A 27,935-nucleotide genomic window follows, 5' to 3' on the forward strand; every position below is an offset into this window, starting at 1 on the left:
GGGGCAGCAGTCTATAGAAGCCTTCACTGCTTGGGCTGCAACTCAGTGATTTCTGCTAGCCTTTGTGGTGAACACCAGTGGCTGCATAGGGCTTGGGTTACAGGTTACAGGGGTCACCACTGAAGTCCATGTTGACCATTCAGTGACGCTCCTAGTATCAGTTATTGTGTTGTGGAATACCTGGTCATGGGTCTGTTGGAGAATGCTGCTGCAAGAAGGCGATATACAAGGTAGATGTCCTTATATATGAGTACTTTAGATACTCAGTCAAGAAGATTCCCCTGAAAGCTTAGAGAATATGGATTTTATAGGGTTTTTAAGAAATTGTAATGAAAACAAGCATAACCACCGCAGCCCAACAATTATGCCATTTTGTGATTGGTGTACATTATCTATATTGTACCATTAAATATGTGTCCTCCGTCATAGGAACAAAAAGGTGCATTTACAGAAATACAATTTTCAATTAAATGATGACGTAGAATTTGATATTAGACATGACTGTGTTCTTTTTTGTAATGCTGTTTGCAATAGGAGGCTCCATCCACTTAACTGCAACCCTGGTGGAGCTCCAGCACAAGCGTTGTGAGATACTGCTCCAATCATTTGTAAGGCCTTTTGTGATAATCTGGCGCCATCATGTGGCCACGTATAAAGCTGCAGAAAACAGGTATTGGAGCAGTGATCGAAACCAAAGATTGATTGGAATGCGACCGACAGTATTTAATTACACGGGGCCCTCTACCCATCACTTTTTGTTATAAAGACGTTTCTTACACAGGCCATAATGGAGTCATTTTGACTCTCTCTACATGTCTAGGTGGAGACCGACTTGTGAAATCATCATTATCGCAACCAACTCCTTTCGGCCAACCTATGCCATCAGTACCCCTTCTTTATCTCTCTCGCTCTCCATCAGTACATCAAAGGGAGACTAAGAGACCCTTTCATTTTCGGAGCCAGCTCACAGGTATCATGCCTTCCCTTTTAATCTGTATGAGTGAAAGGTATCTGTTATCCTTTTTGTGAATAAATTCATGAATAATCAACAGATGTGGAATGAATGGTTGCCTGAATTTCGATGTAAGAATATGACAGCAGTAAGTAATAGATGCTCTAACTGCTCGTTGTATAATATTTTTAATGGGTTTTAGTGATTTTATGATGATTATTTATTATATAAATTTTAACCTAATATGAACTAAGTTTTTTTACGATGCCATACGGGTAGAATTTTAATGAGTAATTACGTTTTTGCCTTTAGTATTGTGGCCCCTAGACTGAATACGGCCATCAAAAGCACACCTAGGAATAAGAATTTATTGACGAATATGTTTTTATTGTTTGTTATTGAATACGTATTTATCCCTGTTTTAATGTTTTATATTGTTGGGTATTGCAGTTTAAAGACTAAGGTCTAAATAAACATTGCTTTTGACTGACTGACTGACTGACTGGTTCATGCTCATTTGTATCTCTTGGAATAGATTTTTCTATAGGTCTATAAGCCAACATAAGCAGGCATTGGACCCCAATTCTTGTGCATCTGGAGCAAAGTGAGAGCAGCAGTTAGTGTATGAAAGAATACATACAAAGCTGACAAACTGACAGTGTACATCAGTATACATTCTTTACAACTGCATGCGTGTCCTCTTTGGTCACGTGTCTAGAAGATTAACACCAAATATATTTAGGTGATTCCACCTTGAGATCAGAACATCTACATAGGATACAGGAGATCAGGATTTGCTAGACATTAAACCACATTTACAGTAGGTTTTGTGGAAATGTATTGTCCCAGTTAACCAAAGTAATCTGGCCATCCTTTCTCAATGATCATTAGCAAAATATACATGCTTCACTAATGCAGGGGTGGATCAATCCTCTCATTAAAAAATAAGCATGCCTGGACACCGACAGGACGATCCATTTATGAAACTAAAGCATGGGAAAAGTGGACAGTTCACAACTTTCTCTGCATTTGGGACCTACGATCTGTCAATTTATTGGGGGAAAGGCAGCATAATTTTACACAAGGCAGAGGCACCAAACAATGCTTCTTGATTTTAGAGAGGAAGGGTCTGATTTAGAGTTAGGCAGACGGGTACTTTGTGACAAATGTGATGGATATCTAACCAGTCGCGGCCGGTGCAGCTAAGCGCGGTGGGGTGGTAGAGCAAGGCAGGGTGGGGGTGAAGTCGACAGATGACGGGATAGATTTTCATTATTTATTTAATTCTGCCTATTCTGTCGTCTGTCGACTCCCCCCCTCCCACCCTGCCCGCCGCTCTTACCTGCGGTGTCCACTGCTGTATCTAACCCATTTTATTACGTGCATTATATCCTAATGCACTGTAATAAAGCCTGTCTTTATAATCTCTTGGTCATGTCTGGATTGGCCTCTGATTGTGAGTGCCAGGCTAGCTTCCTGGGTAACAGTTCGCACCCTATAAGATTTATAATAATAATCATAATCATAATCATAATAATAATAATAATACCTGTCTAATTTTTGATGGACTACCAGTCTGCCAAAGTCGATATCAGCCCCTAAATGTTCTGAACAGAGAATCAGGTTCCATCGGCTTTATTTTCTACGGTTTTGCATAAGATTGTCGAGGAAAGTCTATTATCAGCTGATGCCTTATCTAATAGTTCTTTTGGCTTAAAAGCACCTCAACAGAGAGCTATTTCTGGTGTTTTGCAGAGGTCCAGAGCATCCTCAATGCACTCTAATAAATGCATGAAATCCCCCATGAAATACTGCAAGGTCAGGCCGTTGAATTTCATGCTCATGTGGATGAAACGCTTCTGTTTTTCAATTCTCTTAGAGTGTTGACAGTTGTCAGTTTTAGGTATTCAAAAAGTGACTGGATTTTAGTTGACTCACTCTAAAGCTAAAATGTTGGATGGCTAATAGAGTTTAAAATCATCCAGAAAGACTCACGAAAAGGACAGCAAGAAATGATCGCATTTCACCTACCTTAAAAAGACTGCAAAGGCTTCCTGTTGAAGCGAGAACCTTGACTCATAGATACATTAGAAAAACATATTTGAATAGTATACAGCTAATATGGATTTGAGGTCTGCCTCACTGGGATTGTTAGTGGCCACCAGATACCAGAGGTACACACTGGGTGGGTGGCATGACAATTCAAGAGATGAGGACACAGAAGTGGAATACCTTGTTTTTCCTAGACAAACAATCGAAAGACGCAATGTGCTTCAAAAAGAGGTTGAAGGCTTACGAACCATTTCACAAAACAGGCGTAATTTACGATTCTCTTAAATTATTAACTGTCTAATTTGAAGTTATGCTTGTCTGGAGAATTCGCTAACCAAAAAGACACCACTTCTAACTGTATTAAGTAAGTTTTACGTGTACAGATTTCAGCAAAAGAAATACACATTATTATTTTCTTAGCAGACGTATCCGTAGTTTGCGACTACATATAAAATATATAGTTTAAGATTAGTAATGTTACACAATTTAAAATTAACCCAAGAGATCCCTCCATATCCCTGTGTGTGGAAATGAGAGTGGTTGGGGTTTATTCCTAGACTTTCTACAGCACTTGCTAAAGTTTAGTGTGCATACAAATGTGGCAAATACACGTACAAGAGTTTGTGAATATTGTAAGAGGTCACGCGTAAACCACAATTTTTAACTTTCCTGTATACAGTAAAAATAAATGAAGCATAAGATGTTCCTCATTATAGATGTACATCAGCTGTAATTCAAAACATTTCCTCTTTGAATCAGGCCCTAACATTGTTGGCCATATGTGCAATTTCCCATCCTGGTGCTGCAGTATGTCTGGATTCTGGTTGGCATAGACAATTTACAAATGTATCCGATTGATTTGGATTTATGGCAATGCCAACGAGTTCCCTTTTAAAAAGGATAATTACCTATTAGTTTTATTGTAACTGTAACTGGTATGTTTATAATGAGGTTCTGCAATCCATGTATAGCAATCTGTGTCTAATATCCTAATAAACAGCGACTTGTGATGCACCCAGCTGCCAATTTTAAAGATATGACATCAGAATTAAACTGTAATAACATATTACAATATTACATAGGAGTTCTAACATCACAGTGCCTGCTGCGAGAGCCGGCATCCAAGGGGGAAGGCAGGTCAGATCAAGTCAAAGAGCAACGTTTGTTCTCTTTTTTCTGCTCTAATTTTCTAGCTGTACAGTGGCAAGCAGAAAGAAGATATTCGTGGCAATATGCTTATTCTTATTACTCCTTGCATAATAATTGAACAGTTTGAATCTTTCTATATGTTTGTACTGTGCTTTATATTAAAAAGAACTAATTAGTATTAAACCACTTCTGATATCTTTTTGGAGCAAATATCTAGCAGCTTTCTTGATGTGTTTAATTTTGCGCTAGAGATTTTATTTGTAGTCTTCATGTTAGGAAACATACTCTCTCTTTCATATGAAACAGCTATTCACCAAGGATTTAAGTGTTTTGTGGGAAAGGTGACTGTGTGACCATGTATTATAAGGAATAAAGTTCCCACTGCTGTACAAGATAAGAATATTGCAAGTCACCTTAACCTCATAAAGGAATTCATCCTTCAGCCTTCTTCCTCTATATGGTCACGGAACTCCTTGGTGTTGCAATATCCTTATACTGTATGGCAGGGGGCACTTTATCCCATACACAATTACAAATGTGGTTGACTTCAATTAATAAGGATTGTAAATTGAAAAATGGAAAACATATTTGAGAGTTATTAAGTATGTCTATTTCATTTGAATGCATTTTTCAAGTTAATATAATGTGCTTAATGTCACTTTTTGAAATTATGACAGCCAATTTTCTGTTATTTATGATTCAGCATTCTAAATAAATTAACACAATGATGTTATATTATACACGTTCTTTCTGTTATTACATTTTTGGGGGGTTTCAAAAAGTAGTAGTAAAAAAGTTGCATTTTTTGTCTACATACCTGCTTCTTTAGCTTTTTTGGCCCATTCTGAGATGCTGTCTTGAGATCGGCCATCTGTGAAGACCAGCCCGATTCTGGGTACGTTTTTGGAAAGTGGTCTGGCTCCTGCTGCCTCAGAGAAGCTCTGCTCCACCATATGTTCAAGGGCTAGACCTGTCATAGTACCCTTTTCCATATACTCAATGTTCAGCACAGCATCCTTGACATCCTTAGCAGTTTTAAATTGATTCAGATCAAACTCGGTGCGCACTCGGCTTGAATACTGAACCAGCCCAACTCGTGTGCCCTGAGGAGATATGGCCAGAGAATCTACGATCTTGGTCACAAACTGCTTTACGAGTTCAAAATTTTGAGGTCGAACACTTTTGGAGCCGTCAATCACAAACACTAAATCCACATGAGATGTTGTGCATCCTGAAAAGCAAGCAAAATTACAAAGAAGGATTTAACAGCTGGAACCTGTTTTAATTAATCTATAACTAAATATTTAACTGACAACTGTGTCTACCATGCACCACTGTTTAAAGCTAGTGACTTTTCAACCTTCTTTTTTTTCATTGGCTAACATTATTCAGCAAGTTATTTTTAGGCTTCATTTTAATCAAAGTTATAGGAAAACATAAGGTGCATTGGCCTTAGGGCAAACGATTAAGTGTTTAATGGTTTGTATGTAAAACTGGAAAATGCAGGTAAAGAATGCCAGTTGTGGGGATTTCTCCCCATACACCTATTAGCTCTTTTTTCCAAATGAGTCAAATCCCAGGATAATGGATCTATCTTGGTGAATTTTCTTTGGGATGAGAAAACTCCCTGCAATCTATTTTGTATCTAAAAACACCTAGATCCTTTGTTGATATTCTACAGGGGGAGGTCCTTTTTACCACTAGTTCCCGTTTTCACCTGCCCTCTACTTCTTCCTCATATAACCAAGAACATAAACTCCTTCCTGTTACACCTGGCAGCCCTTTGGCTAGTCTTCCCCCAAACATTTGCCTTCTCTCCTCCTGTTTGCTGAAATTTGTTTTTGTTGGGTTTAGGACTCTATGCATTTTATCACTGCTTATCTGTGCTAAAGTGCTTGCGCTCACTCCTTACTACATGGTACAATTGTCCTACACCTGATTGGGACATTACATTTACTTATAATTCCCTAGTAAAATGATGCGACATACCCAGGGCCTGTAAATTAAATGCTATTAGTGGTCCTGCAGCACTCATTGTGCTACCCACTTAAGTAGCCTTTTAAAACATGTCTCATGGCTGCTATTGCAGCCTGTGTGCAGTTTTAAACTGCCAATTTGATTGCAAAGTAAACCTTTTGTCAGGTCTAAAGCCTACTGTTTAAATACATATAAGTCACCCCTAAGGTATGCCCTAAATAAACCATAGGGCATGGTGCAATGTATCTAAAAAGTTGGATATGTACTTTAGAGTTTTACATGTGCGGGTAGTGAAAAAATCTTAAATGTGTTTTTCTCTACTGTGAGGCCTACCTCTCCCATAGGATAAGATTGGGTTACCGGATTACGTTTAAAAAGTGATAACTTTTGAGTGGGAGCAGGTAGGTATGCCATGTTTACACGCAAAAAGAATTGCAGTTTAAAACCCTCTTTAATGGTGAGGTCAGATGTTAAGTCACAATTCTAAAAATGCCACTTTTGGAAAGTAGACACTTTCTGATGCCTGTAGCCTGTGCCCTGGGTCACAGGAATAAGTGCAGTTGGCAGTTAGTCTGTGTGTATTCGTCACAGACAATGTTTAAAAAAGGGACCAAGTGTTGGCATGCTGGGTCATCCTGCCAGCAGGGGTGGGGCAGAGCTGTTCCCTGTCCCACTTACATTTCAATGGGGCTGCCTCTGGCACACTCACAAATAACTTGACATCCATCTAATGCTACCCCAGACATCTTGGGACCTGAGCAGGAGAAGGCAGATGTGTGAAGAAGTCTAGAGCTTTCTCCTACTTCAGAGCTAGCACCACGTATAAATAGTGGCCCCTCAGACCAACTCTTTAGTCCACTCCTGGTCCTGCGGTCACTACAGAAGAAGGACTGCCCTGCTGCCAGAGGACTCCTTGCAGTTTAAGTCTTGCACTGCTTTATGAGGAGGAAGACTGGCCTGCTCTCTTCATACCCGGCAGAGTGAATCCAAGGGGCAGTTGGCTGACCTGTTATTTGAAGCAACAGGGACATACCAAGCCACAGAGACCTCCCTGCAACTGTCTAGCTGACCTGCTGCACTAGACCTGCCAAGATCTTCAACTAGAACTGTCTATGTCCTGCTGGCCTCTGCAGAGTGAGTTCATGATTTCCAAGAAGTGCTTCCCCAGGTCCTGGACCCTTGGCTGGTATCATTGGAGTTTCTCGCTTAAAGAAAAGAAGGATTTGGCTCTTCGTGATCACAAACAAGCCAGTTCCCGCTGAGATCTTTCCACTCGAAATGATCTTCAATGTCAAGCTCACGGTGGACCTGAGTCTTTGCGCTACAATGACTGCCTGTACGACTGGCGATGCGAGATCTGCACTTCACGCCACAGCATCGACAGCCTGCTGTGACTGCCAATGCAAAGCTCCACCGAAGACCTCCATAACACCTGATAGGATCTTCGTGCTACAGCGATGAACATTTGCAATGCCCGACCTGCTCTTCATGCTACAGTTACAACCATCAGCGATGCTCTCCCTGGTCCTAGTGGCCTCCTTCAACGCAAACTAGAAACTTTGCACTAGACTATGAACATGTACGTTTTTCAGCAGGATTAACCTGATCCTGTGCTCCAGCGTGGTCCGACGGAGTGGAGCTTTGTAATTTTAGGTGCTATACCTACCTACAACTATGAAATTGAATATCTACGGTTCTAATGATTGGATCTTTGTTGTTTTGGACTCATATTATTTATTAAAATGTACTCTGTTTTTCAACATTGGTATGAGATTTCTTTTGTGTAGTGTTTTCACTTTATTACTGTTTGTGTGCTGCATAAATACTTTACATGTTGCCCCTAAGGGTTTGCCTGACTGCTTCTGTGCCAGGCTACCAGAGGGCTCAGCACAGGTTAATTTGTGTAGCTCACCCTAACAGGGATTGTAGTTGTTGCTTGAAAATGGTCTTTTGCCCTCCCCACCAAAATAAAAAACCCAAATACCTACACTTCCTATAATATAGTCCTCCAACCCTGCGTATTCCCTCAAACCTCTACTCCTGACTAAACTGCGTTCTCTGTTTACATTCTATTACCTCTATCCCTGCCTATATCCAAGTGCTACCAGCACTCCCTATAGCATAACATATTTACCCATACTTCATATTTAGGAACTCTACCTTTTTTAATGTATCTATTCAATGTTACACTCTTATACATTTACCTATACTGAACACTAGTACTTCTACAAGTATCCTAGAATGTGTTCTACAACTGCCTAGACTCTAGTGCCTGTACCCCAATGCATACCCTAACCTATACCCTAGTATATGTTATGTCCCTACCTCTGCACTGGTACTCCTGCTTTTATCCTAGTACCCCTACTGCTGTCTATCTCCTAGCACCTCAATCCTTTTCTAAAGTCTATGATCTTTACCTATATCCTACTATGTCTTTTACTCTTGCCTATGACTTACAATCTCTCTTTCCATATACACCCCAGTACCTCTATCATACTTATAGCCTCGTAACCTTTCCCCAAAATATACCCTAGTACCGTTGTGCTTACATCCAGATGACTATATAAACTAGTACCTATACTCCTACTAATAGGCTTGAACTACATCCAGGTATCTCTGCCCATTCATAGTCCCTATGACCTCCACCCCTGACTACAACATAGTACCTCTATCTCTACCTATATTCTAGCATCTCTTTGCTTCACCCCTTCTCAATTACCCCTGATCCACTTCTTATGTCATTTGATTATTATCCATGTCTCCTCTTTCTGTTATGTTTTTATTAAATTCATAAATTTGCTACGAGGAAACGAGGTTTTCCTGTTTTGGATATTTTATGGAGGTTAACCAGCCTGGGGTTGTGAGGCTGGTGCTCTTCATTTCCGATTTTCTTTAAGAGACAAATTAATATGTTGTCAGCTATTTTCACCCTAACTCGTTGTAGTGGTAATATCAGTGTGATATTTAGGCGTCATGAAAACAAATCATCCTGTGCAAGCAAATAATATGACTTTTAAGAGATGTTATTTTTTTAAATAACATTTAACCTTTGAAAATAATACACTGAAAATAATCCATTAAAACACTGAAAAAGCAGGTCCAATTATTATAACAAATTCCAGGTGGATGTCTCTGGAAAAATGTAAAACAAACATATAAGATAGAGATGAAACAAGAGAGTGGAAAATGCACCCGAATAGTAGAAACTGGAAAAACATGAGCGATTTGGCAAGAAGTAATTTGTTAGCAGCAGAATAGAAAGATAAAATAAGCAGCCCCACCTTCTTGTTAGTATACCACTGAAAAATCAAAGCAGAAAAAGACTAAGAGTATCCATTGTCCAGTGCGTGGGGGATATACCTTTAAAAAAGGGGACAACAGGAAGCAAGCCATTTGTCATTAGATTTTTGATGCTGAAACAGGAGGGTTTGTATTCCTTCCTGAACGTAAAAGGACAATTTGGCCTGATTGAGAGTTTTTAAGGTTCCATTGGGCTTTTTACAATCACGTATGCTCATAATACACTTGTAATAAGGCAGACTGGATAATTGACATGTTTGTGATGGAGTAACTCATCTGAGAAAACTTTTAATCAAGCCCTATGTCACAATCATTGGCCTTCTCAAGCGAAAGAAACAGATCCCTACATTCACACAGAGAGTGTATCATACATCTGAAAGCCATTCTGGTGTATTGCACAGCTGTTAGTATACGTTAAAGGCCTATAGAATCTTAGGTACTTGAACCATCGTTTAAAGTTGTTGCCAAATATTACCAGCCCTGAGGATTTTGTACTTCCCATGACATGCAAAAAGAGGGAGCGGCGAAGCTGCTGCTCCCTGTTTGATATTTAGTGTTGAGCTGCATGCATTATTGATGAAGATTACTTTTTTTAAATCCTAGTAACATGCAGCTACATGTTTCTTGGTGACAGTGTCATGCTGTCACAAAAAGTGAACTGACTACACTTTGGACACAAACACGTTTCACCTATTTTGGAAAAGAGCAAGAGGTTGACTGTCAGATGAAAAAGTGAAGTTTGCTGCTGAGGGAAAGTGAAACAGTAATGCCATATCCTAAGAAAGCAAAGTATCAAGAATTTGCAATGGACAGCAGGTGGTATGTTGGAAATTAGGGCATCAGCTTATCCTTATAAAGACCAGAAATTTACAACTACGGATGGGACAGGCAATGGATGAGGCACATGCCACCAACCAGTTATTTTTGATAATTGATGTTAATGTTTGGTAATCCATACCAGTGGTTTAAAATATTTGGAACCTATCCAATAGTGGTTTAAACACTGCGTTGATCAGTTCATAACACAAGAGAAAAGATAAAAAAACAGGACTTAGACAAGAAGAGAAATTAAAAACACAAGTAAAAATAAAGATAACAGTTTCGTACACGTGCAATTAATAAATAAGCAAGCATGGGAAGACATGGAAAATTTTGATTTGTAGAAAAAATATATTTGAATATAGCTCTGTACATTTGTGGGTAGAGAGTGAGTTTTCACATCGAAGCAGGGCCCAGAAAGGGTAAGGACAAATGTAACCAATTAGCTATGCTGTACATGTCAAATTGATATACTTATCATGGCTAACTTAAAGATACAACTTGATCCACTTGGCTACTTACCATCACATGTCTTTCCATCATCTTTGAGCTGTCGTCCCTCTGGACAAATGCAGTGGTAGGACCCCGGTGTGCTGACACATTGAAACTCACATCCATGTTCCACAACATTGCACAGATCATTGGCTAGAAATGAAAACATATACACAATAACTCACTGCTTCTTATTTAATACTATGCATATTGTTGGTAAACATGTGTATTACATTCTGTACTTGGGTTAGGTGGCTGTATAGTTATTTATTGTGATGTTTTGTATGGTGGCAGCTTGTGGTTTTGCTGCTACTTTGCAGCAAAAAGCAAAATATAGATCAAAGGGGAGTTTTAGATTTTTGGAAGAAAGAAGCAGGAATTTCCACTACTACAGAGGGGAACTTTCTTTTAAGTGGAGAATTAAAGAATTGGGGAAGGTCGGGCCCTTTGCTTGGCTATGCCATAGAACATGGAAGAGATGAACTAATTCTTACTAACACACGTTTGGCAAGAGGACATTTTGAAAATATGAGAGAAAAAATTTAAACTGCTAATTTAATTGGAGGATTGGTGTCTTAAGCATAAATGTATATTTTTTTAAACAACAAGGAGACCCAAATAGAGTCAGCCAGGGGCCTCGGGATTCAGTTATTTTAAACTACAATGGTCCCTAGGAAAATAGGGATGAAGGCATATAAATGAATATAGACCCAATCAGTACTATATTGGTTGAACAAGGGGGCTCAGGCAAAGCTCACGGTTTATTACAGTTAATATTCTCGATGTGATAAACAAATCGCAAGGAATACCTTTACATAGCAAAATGTTAGATAGAATTTCTGGTGTCGGACATCTTAAAACACCTTATACGACACCAGAAATTCTATCATTTTGCTATGTAAAGGTGTTCCTTGGGATTTGTTTATCACATCGAGAATTTTTTCCATATCAAACCGTGAGCTTTGCCTGAGCCCCCTTGTGTGTTTCCTAACTATCTGTTTAGGTCTAGCCTGAGCTAGCGCATGCGCTGACCTGGCAAGCCTTTTAGTAAGGGCTTCAGAAAATGCTACCACTGTGGCCTAGAGCTTGTGGTTATGTGCGCTGGTGCGCGCTTATGAGCAGAGGCGCCATATGGCTTTCCACTCTTGTCATGGGTCATCAACTTTCAAGATACAAGAGCTTTCTATCACAATCCTGAAGTCGATAGCTTACTTGTTACTCTACTCACTAGTACATTTGTGTTTGGAACTGTTAATACATCTGTCCACAAGGTGGTGGTATTCCCACATTGTATATGGAAGCTACTTAATATAGACAACATAGAAGTTAATATGGCATAGTGTTGCTTCCTGAAGACAGAGGCAGCTGGTGTTTTGTTCCCAATAACACAGGCTCGGGGGTGCATTCATCCAGCCTGGAGGGGGTAGATGTCACAGAGCGCACTCGCTCCCCCTTCCCTCACATCATGCTCTATAACAATGCTGCCTCGCGCGACGGCCACGGAAATGCTGTGGTTTCCTGCATGTCGGCATTGGACATCGCTGCTCTTTAGCTTCCTCCGCCTGACATGTGAAACTGACCTGTGAAATTGGGACCTCAGGTCAGCGGTTGCAAACACACCCCAGGCACATTCTCAGCTCAGCCCAAAAAAGTTTTTAAACCAAACACGCAAAAACAAAGACCCTCAGTGGAGTTCACGCTGGACTGTGGTCTGTCCATTTTCATTGCACTGCATGTGTTACACTTAAGTTGTCAGACTAAAAATATAATTCCAGATATATGTGGTTTTGTCATTAACATTACTTACACATTTTATCACAGAGTGGGAGCTAAGAGAAAATATTGGGATTTTTTTTGTGAAGGGTGGTTGTTTAAAATAGAGTGTTTCTAGGTACAAAGAAAAATTAAAACCATTTGATCATTGTCCATTAAGCAGGATGCTAACAGTAATGTGCAGAGCGGTGCCAAATATATTTGTTTCATCTATGTCTGTGAGGGCCTGGGTATTAATATAGACAACATAGAAGTTAAAACGGCATAGTGTTGCTTCTTGGGGACAGAGGCAGCTGGTGTTTTGTTCCTGTGGTGCCCCCCGTCCAGGCTCCATGAGGCTAGCAGTGGATGTAGGAGGGTTCTCCATTCTCCAATAACGCAGGCTCGGGGTGCATTCTTCCAGCCTGGAGGGGGTAGATGTCACAGAGCACACTCGCTCCCCCCTTCCCTCAGATCACGCTCTGTAACAATGCTGGCTCACGCGACGGCAGCGGAAATGCTGTGCGTTCCTGCATGTCATTTGGCTCGGGGCTTTCAGCGCGTGACCCCTGGCAGTCGTCTGCTTGTGGAAACTGCACGCAGCTTCCTTTTTCATGTTCGCCCAGTTGGTGCCAAAACCAACATGGGTTTTACATGCATGCGCAAGTTTTCCATTGCGTTGCATTACGTGGGTAATAGCAGGAGCCAGTTTATGAAAAAATACATATTACACGTTTAGATATGAATCACTTTAATGTGGTCAGGTGTGTGTAGGAAAATGTGCAGCTGTGAATGCGAGGAAAAGCGCATAACACTTGAATTGATGGCTCGAGGCTATGTTTTTGGCATTACATGGAAACCAGGTGTGGCCAGGATCACACCATGTGACCAAATAGTCATGGTTAGGCTTAGAAGTAGGCATGGATCAGTTTGAATGTGGAATGTACTCTTGTTTTTAATTCTCACGTAAGCTTCTGTCAAATGTTTTTGCGGTTCTTTTTGCAGCAAAAATGGTTATTTCTTATGCACATACCCCAGGCTACGTCTCGTAAAAATACAGACTGAGGTCTGTAAACGAAACGCTGCAATGGTATTGATTGTGCCCAGTCAGCCGACTACCCCGGTATGCCAGACTATGTGCTGTATAAAGGAAGCAACTTTTTTCAATAAAGTCCAGTTGTTGGATGTATTGTATGTATCAAAGACCTACGGCGAAAATCAGCGCATTCTACTAATATTATTAGTGTTGTAGTAGTGACCACACCAGACTAGATTACATTAGTTGTCACTGTATGTGAGGTTACCAGCTATGGTCACCTCAGTACATTAGACAGGGTTGCCAATAGTAATGTAAACAAGCATTGGCATAGCCAAGAGGTCTCGCTTTTGGGACCTTATAAGTATTTAGTTATGCAGCACAATAGCCTTGGTGCAACAACATCAACTGTTGCATGGCTAAACACTTATAAGGTCCCAAAGGCGAGAGCTATTGGCTATGCCAATGCTTGTTTCGTAGTAGGATGCAGGCTTGGGTCACACTTTCTGTATTTTATTTTCGCTTGTACACATTTCAAAGAATTGTTAAATATTAAATATTAGACCTCTGGTCAGCTGGACAAGTTCAACCAATATAGTACTGATTGGTTCTATATTCATTTATGTGCCTTTATCCCTATTTTCCATGGGACCATTGTAGTTTTAAATTAAGCATAAATGGATGCATATATGTGTGATCATTGCCAATGTGCCGAACAGTGGTGGTCTATGTGCAAAATAACGATGGATTGGGATGCGGCCCCAGTGATTACCAGTGGCTGAAATTAAATAAATCATTCCATCCATCATTGTGTCACCGTAAGAGGAACAGGTATGCCCAGACGTGGATCCCGTGCACTGTGTCACTGGAGCCAAGCTTTACTTGGCTGATGAGCCCATAACTAGGGGCAACCCGGTTCTGGAGTCCTTGTGTTCCGGTTCAGGGAGGACCTAGCTTGGCAGTTCAGGTTGGACTGTTTCTATTGGAGCAGGGTTGAGACTGATTTGCATATAGCTTTGTCTAAACCAGGGGTCTCCAAACCGGTCCTGGAGTGCCGGATCCATGCCAGATTTTTTGGATATCCCCATTGAGATACATGAAGTAATTTAAAAAATCTGGCATGAATCCGGCCCTCCAGGACCGGTTTGGGGACCCCTGGTCTAAACTGAGGTGGCATGGTGCGCAAAATAATGATGGATTGGGATGCAGCCCGAGTGATTAATGATGGCTGAGTTTAATTCAAAGATTCCATACAACACTGTTTTGTATGATTATTTTGTTGCCCTAAGTAGGATGGGGGCCCTGTGCACACTGTGTCACTGGAACCAAACTGTACCTGGCTGATGAGCCCATAACTAGGGTGGAACCAGTTCTGGGTTGCTTGTGTTCCAGTTCAGAGAGGACCTGGCTTGGCAGCTCGGGCTGGACTGTTCCTATTGGAGCAGTGTTGATACTGACGTGCATATAGCTAAGTCCAAACTGAGGTGGCATGGTGTGCAAAATGATGATGGATTGGGATGAGGCCTGAGTGATTACCATTGGCAGAGATTAATGCTTTCATTCTATCCATCACTGTTTTGGATACTTATAATGCAAATGTGCAGCACATTCAGAACTACTGCAGTAACCTTGCTTGCATGGCCTTCAGTCAAGAGTGCACATGCATGGGCTGTTATTACTCCCAGCACTCTATGACAGGTCTGAAACATTCAAAGGACTTTGCCTTGATTTTGTCTTCACAGGACTTAACCCCTTCGCTGCGCGGGGGGAGGGGGGCCGCGCGCGGCGCCGCTGTGCTTGTGACGAGCTTGGCTCGTCATGAGGCACAGTGCAGCTGCACTCATGATGGGCGGAGCTCGTCACAACCACACCCGTTTTCCAACGTTCAGCACAGCGGGGTAATTATCCTCGCGTGAAAACGTTCCAAACGCCGTGACGAGCTCAGCTCGTCATGAGTGCAGCTGCACTGTACCTCATGACGAGCTGAGCTCGTCATGAGCATAGAAGAGGTTAATATGTGGATGCAGTGAGAATCAGTTGGTAAACAACTATAAAGTGAATTGATTACTACTGTAAGTGTGGGTTATACTGGACCCACCAGAATAGGTCCAGCCTTTTATCAATCAAATAGATTTGGAGACTTGTTCTATTTTTGCCCTTCTGTACAGTAGTTTTGGGTAGGGTTTTTTTAAGAACATAAGATCGACCTTAAGTATGGCAGATCCTATTTTACTGGAAACTGAGGATATCTTCCTAGGTCTGTGCTGGAGTGTGGATCTGTGACCTGTGGATTAGTTCCATTTTTGGGGGATCCTTGGTGACAAGATTGCTGATAACACGGTAGTGGAAAAAGCCTGAACCTATTGCAATTCTTGAGTGGGCGCTACAATTTAGATATATTAGGACAATTATAGGGGGGAATTAACATTACATGTAGGGGACCCGTTCTGGAGATCCAGCCAGATACCAGCCACAAAAAAAGTTAAACAGTATTTGTCAAGGCACCATGAGTTATTCCCTCAAGACACAGCACAATGCAACAAGAATACATTCAGTTCTTATAAAGTTACAAGCAATGGTGGGGGGCCTCAGGGCCAGCAGTTGCCACCACTGAGGCTTGGCAGAGTTCCAGGGGAAACCAAAGGAATTTGGTTTGAAAATCATAGACAAAAAAGAACCCATAGGGGCTTCATGCCTATACCCAGGATGTCCTTATGGCAGTGCCCCGGGATGAAAGTGACAGTGCCCAGTTATTCCCAAGAGAAGTTGTCAACCCGAGTAACCGAGGGCTTGCCTGATTACGTTTCGCCTCTGCACCTGAGTTCTCTTCTTGGACTATGGGGTCCAGATGTGGGGTGAACACCCAAAGGTTCAGCACCAGATATCATGCATTTCTGGTCCTCATTGACTACCCAGGTAAGCAGACAGCTTAGGTCAACTCATGAATGGCTTCCCTTTGATTGCCTGTAAGTTAACTCATTAACGTACCAAATAAACCTGCAACATAACTTTCTCCAAACAAGCTGGCGTGGTCTTAGTCATTCTCTTGTGGACTTTTCCTTTGCATGCATTTGTTTGGCGTAATTAGGTATATGTGCCTGGCTATGGGATATCTTTGTTATAACGCTGGCTATGCCACAGGTAAGTCAACAATTCGGCAAGCAGCAGCTTAGCACAGCATCGCCCTGCCAAGCTGTACACCCCTCTTATCTATTTTATCCCCCTCAGAGCAGGTTGGGTAGTTGTAGGGCTAGGGTTGGAGTATTTGCACCTTGGAGGAAGTCCTAACCGCTTCAGGGAAGTCTCTTCTGGGTCAGGATCCTCCTTTTATACACAATGACTCCAGGGGTTGCCCTCTTTGGGCAAGCCTGCACAGCAAAACTCACCCTACTACTTGCTCTTATTGACTTGTTTGTGATCAATGATGTAAATTAAATGTTGAGATGCTTTATTTTCTCTTATCCTGCATTGCAGGTAGTTACAGGGTAATCCAAAGAAACTTGGTGAGTAAAGCATCTACAAGAAGGAGCTCATAGGGGCTTCAAGCGACATACCCCAAGAGGACTTACAGCAAGGCCCCGGGGTGAAAGCAAAGTGGCTCCAGTATTCCAAGGGCAGTTGTAAGCCTGCGCAAATGGAGACTTGCCTGATAACAATCCGTCTCTGTGCGCAAGTTCTTTTCCTGGACTGTGCGGGCCAGATGTGAGGAGAACCCCCAAAAGTTCAGCCCAGATGTGTATTCCTGGTCCTCATTGGCTAATCAGACAGGCAGCCAACTTAGGTCATATCACTGGCTGCCCTGTGATCTTCCTTAAGTCAACATACTACCGTACCAGAAAACCCTGCAAAATAAATTTCTTCGAACAAACTGGTGTGATCTATGTTATTCCCTTGTGGACTTTTCCCTTGCATGCATTTGTTTGGTGTAATTGAGATGGTATGCCTGCCTATGGGATATCTGTGCTGTGCAGTGTAGCAAGGTAAATAGAGGCTGTTCTTCTGAAAATAGAATTTTAAAAACATCTGGGAAATGACCAAGAGATCTTATCACCCTGGTGTGTGGTTTACACATAAGGCAATGCATATGCATCACTGTATAATGTGCAGGAACACACATTGTTCACAACGTACCACAAAAGGTATGTGAGTAACCCTTATCTTCAGGCTTCTTACAATTATAAATCTAGTCCTCATAAAGAGCTGTTCGCATATTAGAGCTCCATATATAATGGTGGGCATTCAGTACAAAAAAGACTTACTCAGTTAGAAAACACTTCCAGCTTTATTTAATCAGGTGAGTAAAAGGTGTGTGCAGATCTACAATGACTTGTCTAATAATGGATTTGGAAATTTCACAGAGGTGAAGAGATTTACAGGAAGGAGTAAAGTAAGTCACTGCGACGAGGTTCTCACATCAGTACCTCCCAGGCTTTAATCACTGTAACCCACACGAAATAATCCTAAAAGCTTACGGTTCCTCTGAGAAGCTGACTCTGGAATGTGGTGTTATGCTCCTTAATGTGCCTGTGGAATGCAAACTGCAGATGGTATTTAAGTGGTCTTTGGGATCATGTACTTATCCTGCATGCCAGGCCCGGCGAAGCATTTTTCGGAAAGCCACATGTTATGCAATTTGACCCCAAAAATACTACATGACGGGATGAGCGCTGTATAGTTTTCGTGGTCGCCTGGGGCAGATTTACAAGCCCCATACGCCACATTTGCGCCGCCGTTGTGTCACTTTTGTGACGCAGTGGCGGCGCAAGGCCAGCGCCATGCTGCAGGGTCTTTACAACGTGACGCATCTGGGAGATGCGTCACATTGTAAAGCCCTGCGCCACATGTGGGCGTTCCGGCGCAGGAACGCCTCCTAAAAGATTTCACTCAGTCACTTTTAAGGCCATGCTGCGTCAAAACCCTGCGCCTGCTTGAAGCAGGCGTAAGGATTGACGCAGCATGTTAGGCATAGGGGCACCCCGAGCCTCGCTGGAGCTGTGTCGCGCTTGCGACACAACTCCAGCAATGCATCACCTTTACGGCAGCAGATGCGTCACGCATCTGTCTACTCTTGCCCCATGCTGCGCCGTATTGTAAATGCGGCGCATCCATGGTGGCGCAAGAGGTGTCTGCCGTGGCGCACAATAACTGGCGCATCCCTGCTGATATGCAGGGATGCGCCAGTTATTATAAATCTGCCCCCTGGTGTCCTGAAGTTCACACATGCCTTTTACTGTTGTCTCAACACCTCAGTCACACACATGGACACACTGCACTTACGTAAAGAGGTGCAGCCAAGCATTTCAGGTGATATCCTGGTGACAAAAGCAACGAGTTAAGCCACAGGTGCATGTTACGACTCAGGAAGCAGGCACGAGGGCAACTGCGCCAATCCGTTCAAGCCACTGCACTGGCTGTACAGAAAACGCCCGTGCATTTCTTAATGTATATATTTATTTATGAATTAAGTGGGCGGCAGCTGATTTTGAAACTATTGTCAATATTTGAGAAGAATCGTCTTGTAAAAACACTTTAGGTATTTGGGACATTATGGTAAGCACCAGAAAATATTTATGAATTAATATAAAGCAGTGCTAATGACGCAGCGCCGGACTGGGGAACCAAAAGCAGCCCTCGCATAAATGCTCAAACCTGCCCCACGCTCTTCATGGCCTCGTGCTATCCCTCCCTCCGTCCTTTCCCTATCTCTCTCTTCTCCCTCTTTGACCGCTTTCTCTCTACTTCCATCCGCCCTCCCGCTTTTTCTCTCTTTTGATGCCTCCCATGTCTGCTGCAATTAAACTGGCGGCGCAGGGGAAAGTGACCGAGTCAGAGAGAACTCCAAGGGCCCCAGCCCACCGGAGGAATGCCGGGAGAATAAAAGGCCTGTCAATCCCTGTTAAGTGGTATATTTGCACCTCCGCTGCGAAGATGGTATAACTCATAACACCTGTCGTCATTTCATTCATTTAAATATGCTCTTCTCTGGTTTTGTTTATGCTTGCAGTTGACAATGTTGTGCACTGTAGATGTTTGCTTTTTATGAAGTTGTAAGGCTTATAGGGCCAAATTAATTCAACTTGTGTGCCGCTGCACAAAATGGGGCAAATGCATTTTGCATCAATCTGCTGCTTGTATCTCAGGCAAGGTATTTGCTCAACACAAGCACCTTGAAGAAGAACATATCAAGGTGTTGACTTGTGACACTCTCTGCCTTATTTACAAGAAGGTAATACAGCGCGGTGCCGCAAGCCATTTGGTTGCGCCGCGCTGCGTTACTTTCAAACAGCTGTGTCCGCTGCAAGTAAGAGCGGTTGGGCAATGGGGCTGGGTGGGGCCAAGTGGAGGGGATTTCGAGAGATGACCACGAGCGAACATTAATTATCCCTTATGGTCATCTCTCGAAATCCGTGAGCTCTTCCTACCATGATGCAAGGGTGCCTGCATTACAGGGATGATTTTTTTGATGTTGCAGGAATGGACATCTTTCTGCACAAAAACAATCATGAGATGTGTTTTCCTCTTTCTATGTGTGCTGCAAAATGCAGCATGCATAGCAAGAGGAAAAAACTAGGAGAAATACAATTATTTCCCCTTGTTTCGCCTCCTTACGTAGGATTCTGAAGCATTTCCAGGTTTACGCAATGTTGTAAATCTGGGAATGAGGGAAAATCCATGGGTGTTGCGTGGGAACACTTACAGCAACACCCGTGGAAAGCCCCTTTCATGCAAAGTGCTGCATAAAAAGGGGCCATATTTACAAGGACACGAAAAGTAACGCAGGGTGGTTTTACAAGGCCTTGTAAATACAGAGCCCCAAGCTGCGCCGCTGGTGCATCAAAAAAGTGACTCACCGGCGGTGCAAAGTACTTGTAAATATGCCCCTCTGTTTCTTCAGTGTTCTCAAAGTAAGAAAGTGAGAAGTGAACACGTTTATCAACTTTTGAATTGTAAAAATCGGTGTGTGTGTGCAGCTAATTCGCTTTGTTTGTATTTTGTAAGTAGCAAAAATTTTGCAAAACTAGTCCACTCAATTCTTTAACAAAAGTTTTAAAAAAAAGAAATTTAAAAAAATTTAAGTTTAATTTTTAGAAGCTATATCTTACTTATAAAAAGATTACTAACCAATAGGAAAGGAATATTCTTTTATGATTTGTTTCACCATCAGTTTTACCCAATTGTTGTTCTTGTATGAACAACTTTGTGCAATATGTAATAATTCTGAAAAGATGAATCATTCCAAACTCTCTTTTGATATCTGTATATGACCTGCAGGTCAAAAGCTCAAATACCAACAATGCCAATTCAGCCTTTCAAGTCCATATCCTTGGGTAAAGCAACACCTGGTATTTACATTATTAACAAAGGGCACAACTACGATATTAAGTGTTAGATAAAACATTATTATTTTGGTCGAAACCGTCCACTGTCTACCGCAGTCCTCTACGAAAGGCAATTCTGCTTAAATATGAATTATTGGGTACCTTTTGGTCATCATCATTCATTTTCTTCTCAATGTACGCTTATCCCAAAATCAACCTGCCTTATCTAACCCCAGCCATGCATTCCCACTCAGTGTGTAAACAGGATGAAGAGGTATAGCCTTTTAGGCTTCAAAGTCGACATGGTATACAAGAATTATGCTGGAAATATATTAAAAAATAACATTGAAACATAAATGAGTAAATCTACAGTGTGAATATTTTTATGACCTGTTTACGAGTCTGTAGGGACACTATTCTACATGCTCCCATTTAAAAGCTGAGACACTCTGGAAAACCTGTGCAGGAAACCTCGGTGCCCTGCTAGGCTAGACGAAAGCTGCTCTGGGAGCAGTGCCCGCTTTAACACTGGTGGTGCATTGTGTGACAATGTTTGTTGGCGCCCCGCCAATGGCCACTTCTGCCACAGATTCCCTCACTTGCACCCTTTAACAGTCTCCATAACCACTGTCTCTCATATTCATTTTGTTTTGTAGCACCACTCATACCAGTGTAAGGTGTCCGAGCACTTTACATCACACACACACATTGCACAGAGACAATCATATGTGTATATATCAGTGTATAGGAAATGTTACATCAGACAGAACTACAAGGTGTAGTGTAGGAGTGACATGTCATTGATACTGGTAGCAATATAGTTTAAGAGTCCACATTCTGGAAAAGCACAAATTCAGTATTTAAAACGAAACACCATTATTAGGGGGTCTCCTTAACAATAAGAATTGTTTTCTACCCAAATGAACCCTTTTGAGAAGATTAGGATAATGAAAGACTGTGCAAAAACATATAGCTATAACATATACCTTGCAGTTTGCATTCAGCTCTTTTATGACAGTTAAATGCTCAATGTTTTATATTAGTATTTTGACATATAAACTACAAGTAACGAAAATAGTTATTTTACAGAAGCAGTAACCCACTGACCTATGCACTTTGAGTTCTGCACGGTACACGTTCTTGGCAGCAGGCACTGTAACCCTCAGCACTACCTTAGGATGAGTCAAAACTTCCACTAGACAAACCTCCGGTCTCGGCCCTGTCTCGGAGTCCTAACAAAATAACTGTGTGCCGAGCTGTTTTTATAAGGCTAAATGATGGTTGGTGATGGCAGGCATCCCTCTCCATGACTTCATTGGGGACAGAGAAGCAAGGGCTTATAGTTCCAGTTCGAATTCTAAGAGCCACTGAATTTTCCGTCTCTTCTCATCTTATGCCATGTGTCAAGCTTTCTCTTTTAACCCAGGACTGAGCAGAGTCATACATATTAGAGGTGCAGCAGGTGCACTGACAAGGGGGCTGAGGCGTGCCAGGGGTCTATTGCATCCCAATTATGGCTATATTTTACAACACTGTCATTTCTTAGGCGACTTTTATATGTCCTTGCATTTGGCAACAGCGGGACCCTGGAATATCACTGAATCTGAGATTCAAATCTCCCCCGTGCTCTATCTTAATGGTAGCACCCTGGATGGAACATTGGACAGTGGTCAGCCAATCTGAATGTTCCCTTTGCTGTCTGAAACTACCCGGAATATTCTGTGGCTGCCAGCGCACTGTTCCTCCAGTGTACTTGTGTCCCCACGCGTTGCATCCTTCCTCCGTATGCCACACCCTGCCAGCCTTAAGGCGGGCTCTGAAGAATATTGGGAGTGTAACGGAAGAAGCAAGTGTCTCTCACCTGAATGATAGGCAAAATCGGAAGAAGGAGCTGTCTCTCACCTGAAGGATAGATCAAGACGGAAGAAGGAGCTATATCTCACATGAAGGATAGGCAAAAACGGAAGAAGGAAGTGTCTCTCACCTGAATGATAGGCAAAATCGGAAGAAGGAGCTGTCTCTCACCTGAAGGATAGATCAAAACGGAAGAAGGAGCTATTTCTCACATGAAGGATAGGCAAAAACGGAAAAAGGAAGTGTCTGTCACCTGAATGATACGCAAAATCGGAAGAAGGAGCTGTCTCTCACCTGAAGGATAGATCAAGACGGAAGAAGGAGCTATATCTCACATGAAGGATAGGCAAAATCGGAAGAAGGAGCTGTCTCTCACCTGAAGGGTAGGCAAAAACGGAGGAAAGAGCCTTCTCTCACTTGAAGGATAGGCAGAAACGGAAGAAGAAGCTATATCTCACATGAAGGATAGACAAAAACGGAAGAAGGAGCTGTCTCTCACCTGAAGGGTAGGCAAGAACGGAAGAAGGCACTGTCTCTCACCTGAATGATAGGCAAAAACGTAAGAAGGAGCCATCTCTTCCCTGAAGGATAGGCGAAAACGTAAGAAGGAGCCATCTCTTCCCTGAAGGATAGGCAAAAACGGAAGAAGGAATTGTCTCTCACCTGACGGATAGGCAAAAACGGAAGAAGGAGCTATATCTCACCTGAAAGGTAGGCAAAAGTGGAAGAAAGAGTAGTCTCTCACCTGAAGGATAGGCAAAAACGAAAGAAGGAGCAGTCTCTCACCTGAAGGATAGGCAAAAACGAAAGAAGGAGTTGTCTCCCACCTGAAGGATAGGTACAAACGGAAGAAGGAGCTGTCTCTCACCTCAAGGATAGGCTAAAACGGAAGAAGAAACTGTCTCTCACTTGACGGTTAGGCAAAAACGGAAGAAGGAATCGTCTCTCACCTGAAGGATAGGTAAAAACGAGAGAAGGAGTTGTCTCTCACCTGAATGATAGGCAAAAACGGAAGAAGGAATTGTCTCTCACCTGACGGATACGCAAAAACGGAAGAAGGAGCCATCTCTCACCTGAAGGTTAGGTAAAAACGGGAGAAGGAGCTGTCTCTCACCTGAAGGAGAGGAAAAAATGCTCGAATTCTCCCCTGGTTGTTCTCCTCCTTCTTCTGCGTTTGAAACGCTCATACCCAGGCTCCTCTCCCAGCATTCGTGATGGGGGCAAAGAAGCTAATTCTCTCACTCAGCTCCCTATTTTGAGTTGGGGTTTAGATGTGAGTGCCCAAAATGGCGGGCAGTGTATTTAACAGCCCTTATTGCCTGCAGTAACGCTTCAATATAACCAGCTTTCCTCTTCCTGATAGGATTTAGGTATTCTCTGCCTTTTGTTGTCAAGCTGCTTTCTAATAGTGTACAAATTGAAACCCATATTGTGAAATGGATTGAAGCATCTGTTATTTGTGCTTACGAAACAATGAAACTTAAAAGCAGGTGTATATTTTTCTTCGCAGGTCCTGGGTCTGCCACCGGAATTAAAATATATATTTGGGGCCACTCCATTTTAAATGGCCAGTGGAACATGTTAGAGCCCAGTGTGACACACACACAGACACATAGTCACGCACACGCATTCATACGCACAGAAACACACATTCATTCATTCAGCCCGCTATTTATTTACTATCCACATGCAATTGCCCATTGGTAATGCTATGCTACACTTCTGCTAAGCATTACCCCTAGTGGAGGTTTGTTGTCATCATAGCTGTCAGTTTCGCCAGTGGGAATTTGTATGTAATCTGTGCCCAGCTGTTTACCTTGACATGTCTTGCCGTCAGCTTGCAGAGTGTATCCTTCATTACAGCGACAGAAATATCCGTTCAGAACACTAACGCATTCATGCTGGCAGCTGTGGTTTCCAAATGAGCAGTAGTCGATCACTAAAAAAGGGAAATTAAAATAAACATTTTGCATCATTTCAGGTAAAAAAAATAAAAAAAGTTTAATTTACGATAATTTGAGTCCAATTCTCTTTCATAACACTTAAGATATTCAATAGAGGAATCCATGTTACATTGTGTTAGCTCAGGGACACAGAAGGTGCAACATCATGAGGATGGTTTTCACATAATTCTGTCTTGTCTGAGAGAAGAGGGGAGATAATGCTGGCAGACTCTTCCTCAAACTACCTACTCAGCAGCTACACTGAGAATAGCCGACCAATGAGAGGGTAGGATAGTGTAAATGTACAAAATATCCACTCAGAAAGACTCAATACTGCGGTATAGCCCTGAATGCACCTGAATAGTTCATTGAGACCCTATTCAGTCCCACTCGGAGGTATTAAAATATTTCTTGACACAAAGATCACTTTAATGTGCTCTTGTTTGATAGGCTGAACAGGCAGGTTAGTCTATTTAGGAGCATTATCAACGTTATGTTATGTTATTTTACGGGAACTTAGTATAGCGCAAACAACTCACTCCCGATGTGGTATCTCAGTGCTCCACCGAATAAAGACAAGACCATCCTTCAAAATAGTCAGGTCTTCAGAAGTTGTTTCAACCAACCAAAATCTGAGCAGGAATGAATGCTGAGGGGGAGCTTGTTCCAATGGTGGAGGAGAAGGCAGGAAAAACACTGCCCACCATATCTCGAAGTACGAATAGTGAGGCGACATAACAATTTGTCCTTGGATCTAAGATTTCTGCCAGGGCAATACTGAATAAGCTTCACAGGCAGGTAAGCCGGGCCCTTGCCAACCAAAGATTTGTGGATGAGACAGAGAAGTTTGAACAAGGACAGTTTTCTCACAGGTAACCAGTGGAGAGCTTTTAGCGTTGTGGCCAATGGGGAACCGGGGGGAACACTTTTTGAAGCAGGCGCATAATACCAAAACTGCTGCCACAGATGGATATAACCTGTTCTTGCTTGCTCAACCCCCGGAGAAAGTAACAGTGACCACAGCTTTGATCGGTTAACCCGATCAAATGCTGACGAGAGGTCCATAAAACCCCCAAAAAGGGTCCCCTTTTTTGCCATTGTATATTTTTGGATCAGAAGATGCGAATTCTGGCATTGATTGATGGTGCCCAACCCAGGCCTAAACCGGTACTGTGAGCTGGTAATAATTTCCTTCTCATCGGCCCAATTCGACAACCTTTTTAAGATAGTCTGACCAGGACCTTGACTGTAGTATCAATTTACGAAATTGGCCTATAAGATTTTAGGTCCCCTCGGTCTCCTTTCCTAAATACTGAGACTATAATGGTTTGTGACCAAGAGTTTAAGGGGCGGATTGAGGCAGCAGGATTCAAGATGTTAAGATGCACAATCCAGTCTTGGCACGCCCGGATGGCGAGGATAATGCAGGCCAGAAAAAATGGACAAAGTTAGCTAGAAAAGGGGTGGTTTTAACGGACCAATTTTTCTGAAAAGCTAAAACATGGAATTATTTAATGAAGTCCAACCAGTTAGGGTCTCTGATCTTAGCCTCCAGCCCAGTCCATAGGATGGATTCCTAGGGGATCTCCTCCTTCCACATCTTCTTCTAATGTCCTCTCAATCCCCGAATCAAGGCTGGGCATTCCATCCACTATGGAGTTCTAGATCAGGGTAGAGGTGAACTCAGGCAAAAGGTCGAGGAGGTCACACCTATGGGCAGGCACCCTGGAGCTGCTCTTTGCCTGAGCTGCAGAATCCACCACAGTATGCACTCTGGAGGGGGTGTACCTCTCAATGGAAGGGGCTTCAGTAAGGGCGTTTGAAGGGTCCATTTGTGTGTTATCACGACTAGGAGGCCCGCACAATTGAGGGGCCTATTGCCTTACTGGCCTATGGACAAAGAGTAGGTCGGTGCCATCCATGGAGGCTGTGGAGCCCACAAAGAAGGGGGCAGTTGGATAAGCCCCCCTGGCGGGGACGTTCAACGTTGAGACCCCAAAGGCAGATGGGTGAGGTGGGTGGGAGTTAACAGAAGAGGGGTCCATACAACAGAAACTTTGCCAAGAGGTCAATATTGGTGTTAACGAGGTTCAACATCCTTGTATTCAATGTAAGTAAAGCGTCCTTTATAAGCTTTAGTTCAGTACTTAGATGTGTGACAACGTTTTTTAGTTCAAGAAGACAATCAGGATAGACAGTTTCAGCATCAAAATGTACTCCCTGGTGGCTGCTAAAACTGAGTAAAACAGTGGGTGTGGGGACATGAGGTAAGGGTTTGACCTGGAGAACCTGGACAGGCAGACCCCGAACTTGCAAATAACTATCAGTAGGGATAGCTGGGGGGGAGGTGGAAGCAGTAATCATACTCATGTGTCCTGGCTCTTTTGCTGGAATTGGCCCAAGACCAGATGGATCATTGTCACAAGGGCCACCCTCTTGGGTGATGATCTATCTTCTCCTTATAGAACTAGGTAATCTTGGTATTCACTCTCCTGGGAGTGGACACCACAGGGATCAATCTTCCACTGCTGATCATGTCCTTGACTTCGACAATGAGGTTGTCTATCACCTGAAGGGAAGAATTCTCAATAGCGTGGCTCCTTGCAGATTTAGGCCCTTTACCTGCACCCTGAGGGTTATCGGAGGCTTTATGTCTACCCATGGTATCAAGGGGGACACAGGGGATTAGCAAGGGGGAAGTAAGGCAGACCAGTCAAACAAACAGACAATGTACGAATGAGAGCCCAACTGGGGTAAATGGAGACAGCCAATGAGAAGAAGGCTTACTAGGCAAAGACTTAGAACATCATCAGGGGCCAGGGCCAAGGAGGTAGCCCTACCTCACGCTGAGAGGTTCAGGACGGGCCCACCCTTGGTCCGTGTGTGCCCCATGATGCGGGAGTCTCCTTTGCGCTATAGAGCGCTGGGCCCTGGCTCCAGTGGCAGCATTTTGTTGTTTGTGCTGCAGGAGTCTCCTGTGCGCTACATAGTGCTGTCGATGTAGGGCGGGTAAGACAAAGCCTGCGGACCTCCTCCTCAGCCCTGTGGCAGTGTGGGGATTGTGGTCCCTGGCTCCTGTCGCAGCATTTCGGTGTTCCGAGCTGCCGGAGTCTCCTGTACGCTTCATAGCACTGATGATGCAGGGCAGGGCAGGTGAGACAAAGCCTGAGGACCTCCTCCTCAGCTCTGTGGCAGCATGGAGCTTGGGGTCCCTGGCTCCAGGAGCAGTGCTTCAGTGTCCTGCACTACGGGAGTCTCCTGTGCGCTATATGGTGCTGATGATACAGTGC

The 27,935-nt window shown here is 42.8% G+C and overlaps 1 protein-coding gene across 3 annotated transcripts in view; it reads right to left on the reverse strand.

The window, feature by feature from the left end:
- The window catches only part of MATN4 (matrilin 4), a 176,864-nt gene that overhangs the window by 22,036 nt on the left and 126,893 nt on the right, over nt 1-27,935 (reverse strand). For all 3 annotated transcript variants that reach the window (XM_078652191.1, XM_078652192.1, XM_078652193.1), the window contains 3 exons: nt 24,519-24,641; nt 10,772-10,894; nt 4,971-5,384 (listed from right to left, as the gene is read on the reverse strand). In XM_078652191.1, coding sequence (XP_078508317.1) covers nt 4,971-5,384; nt 10,772-10,894; nt 24,519-24,641 — 660 coding nt within the window. The remainder of the gene's footprint in view (nt 1-4,970; nt 5,385-10,771; nt 10,895-24,518; nt 24,642-27,935) is intronic.

This window comes from Lissotriton helveticus, chromosome 7, assembly GCF_964261635.1.
Source record: "Lissotriton helveticus chromosome 7, aLisHel1.1, whole genome shotgun sequence".
Lineage (NCBI taxonomy): Eukaryota > Metazoa > Chordata > Amphibia > Caudata > Salamandridae > Lissotriton > Lissotriton helveticus.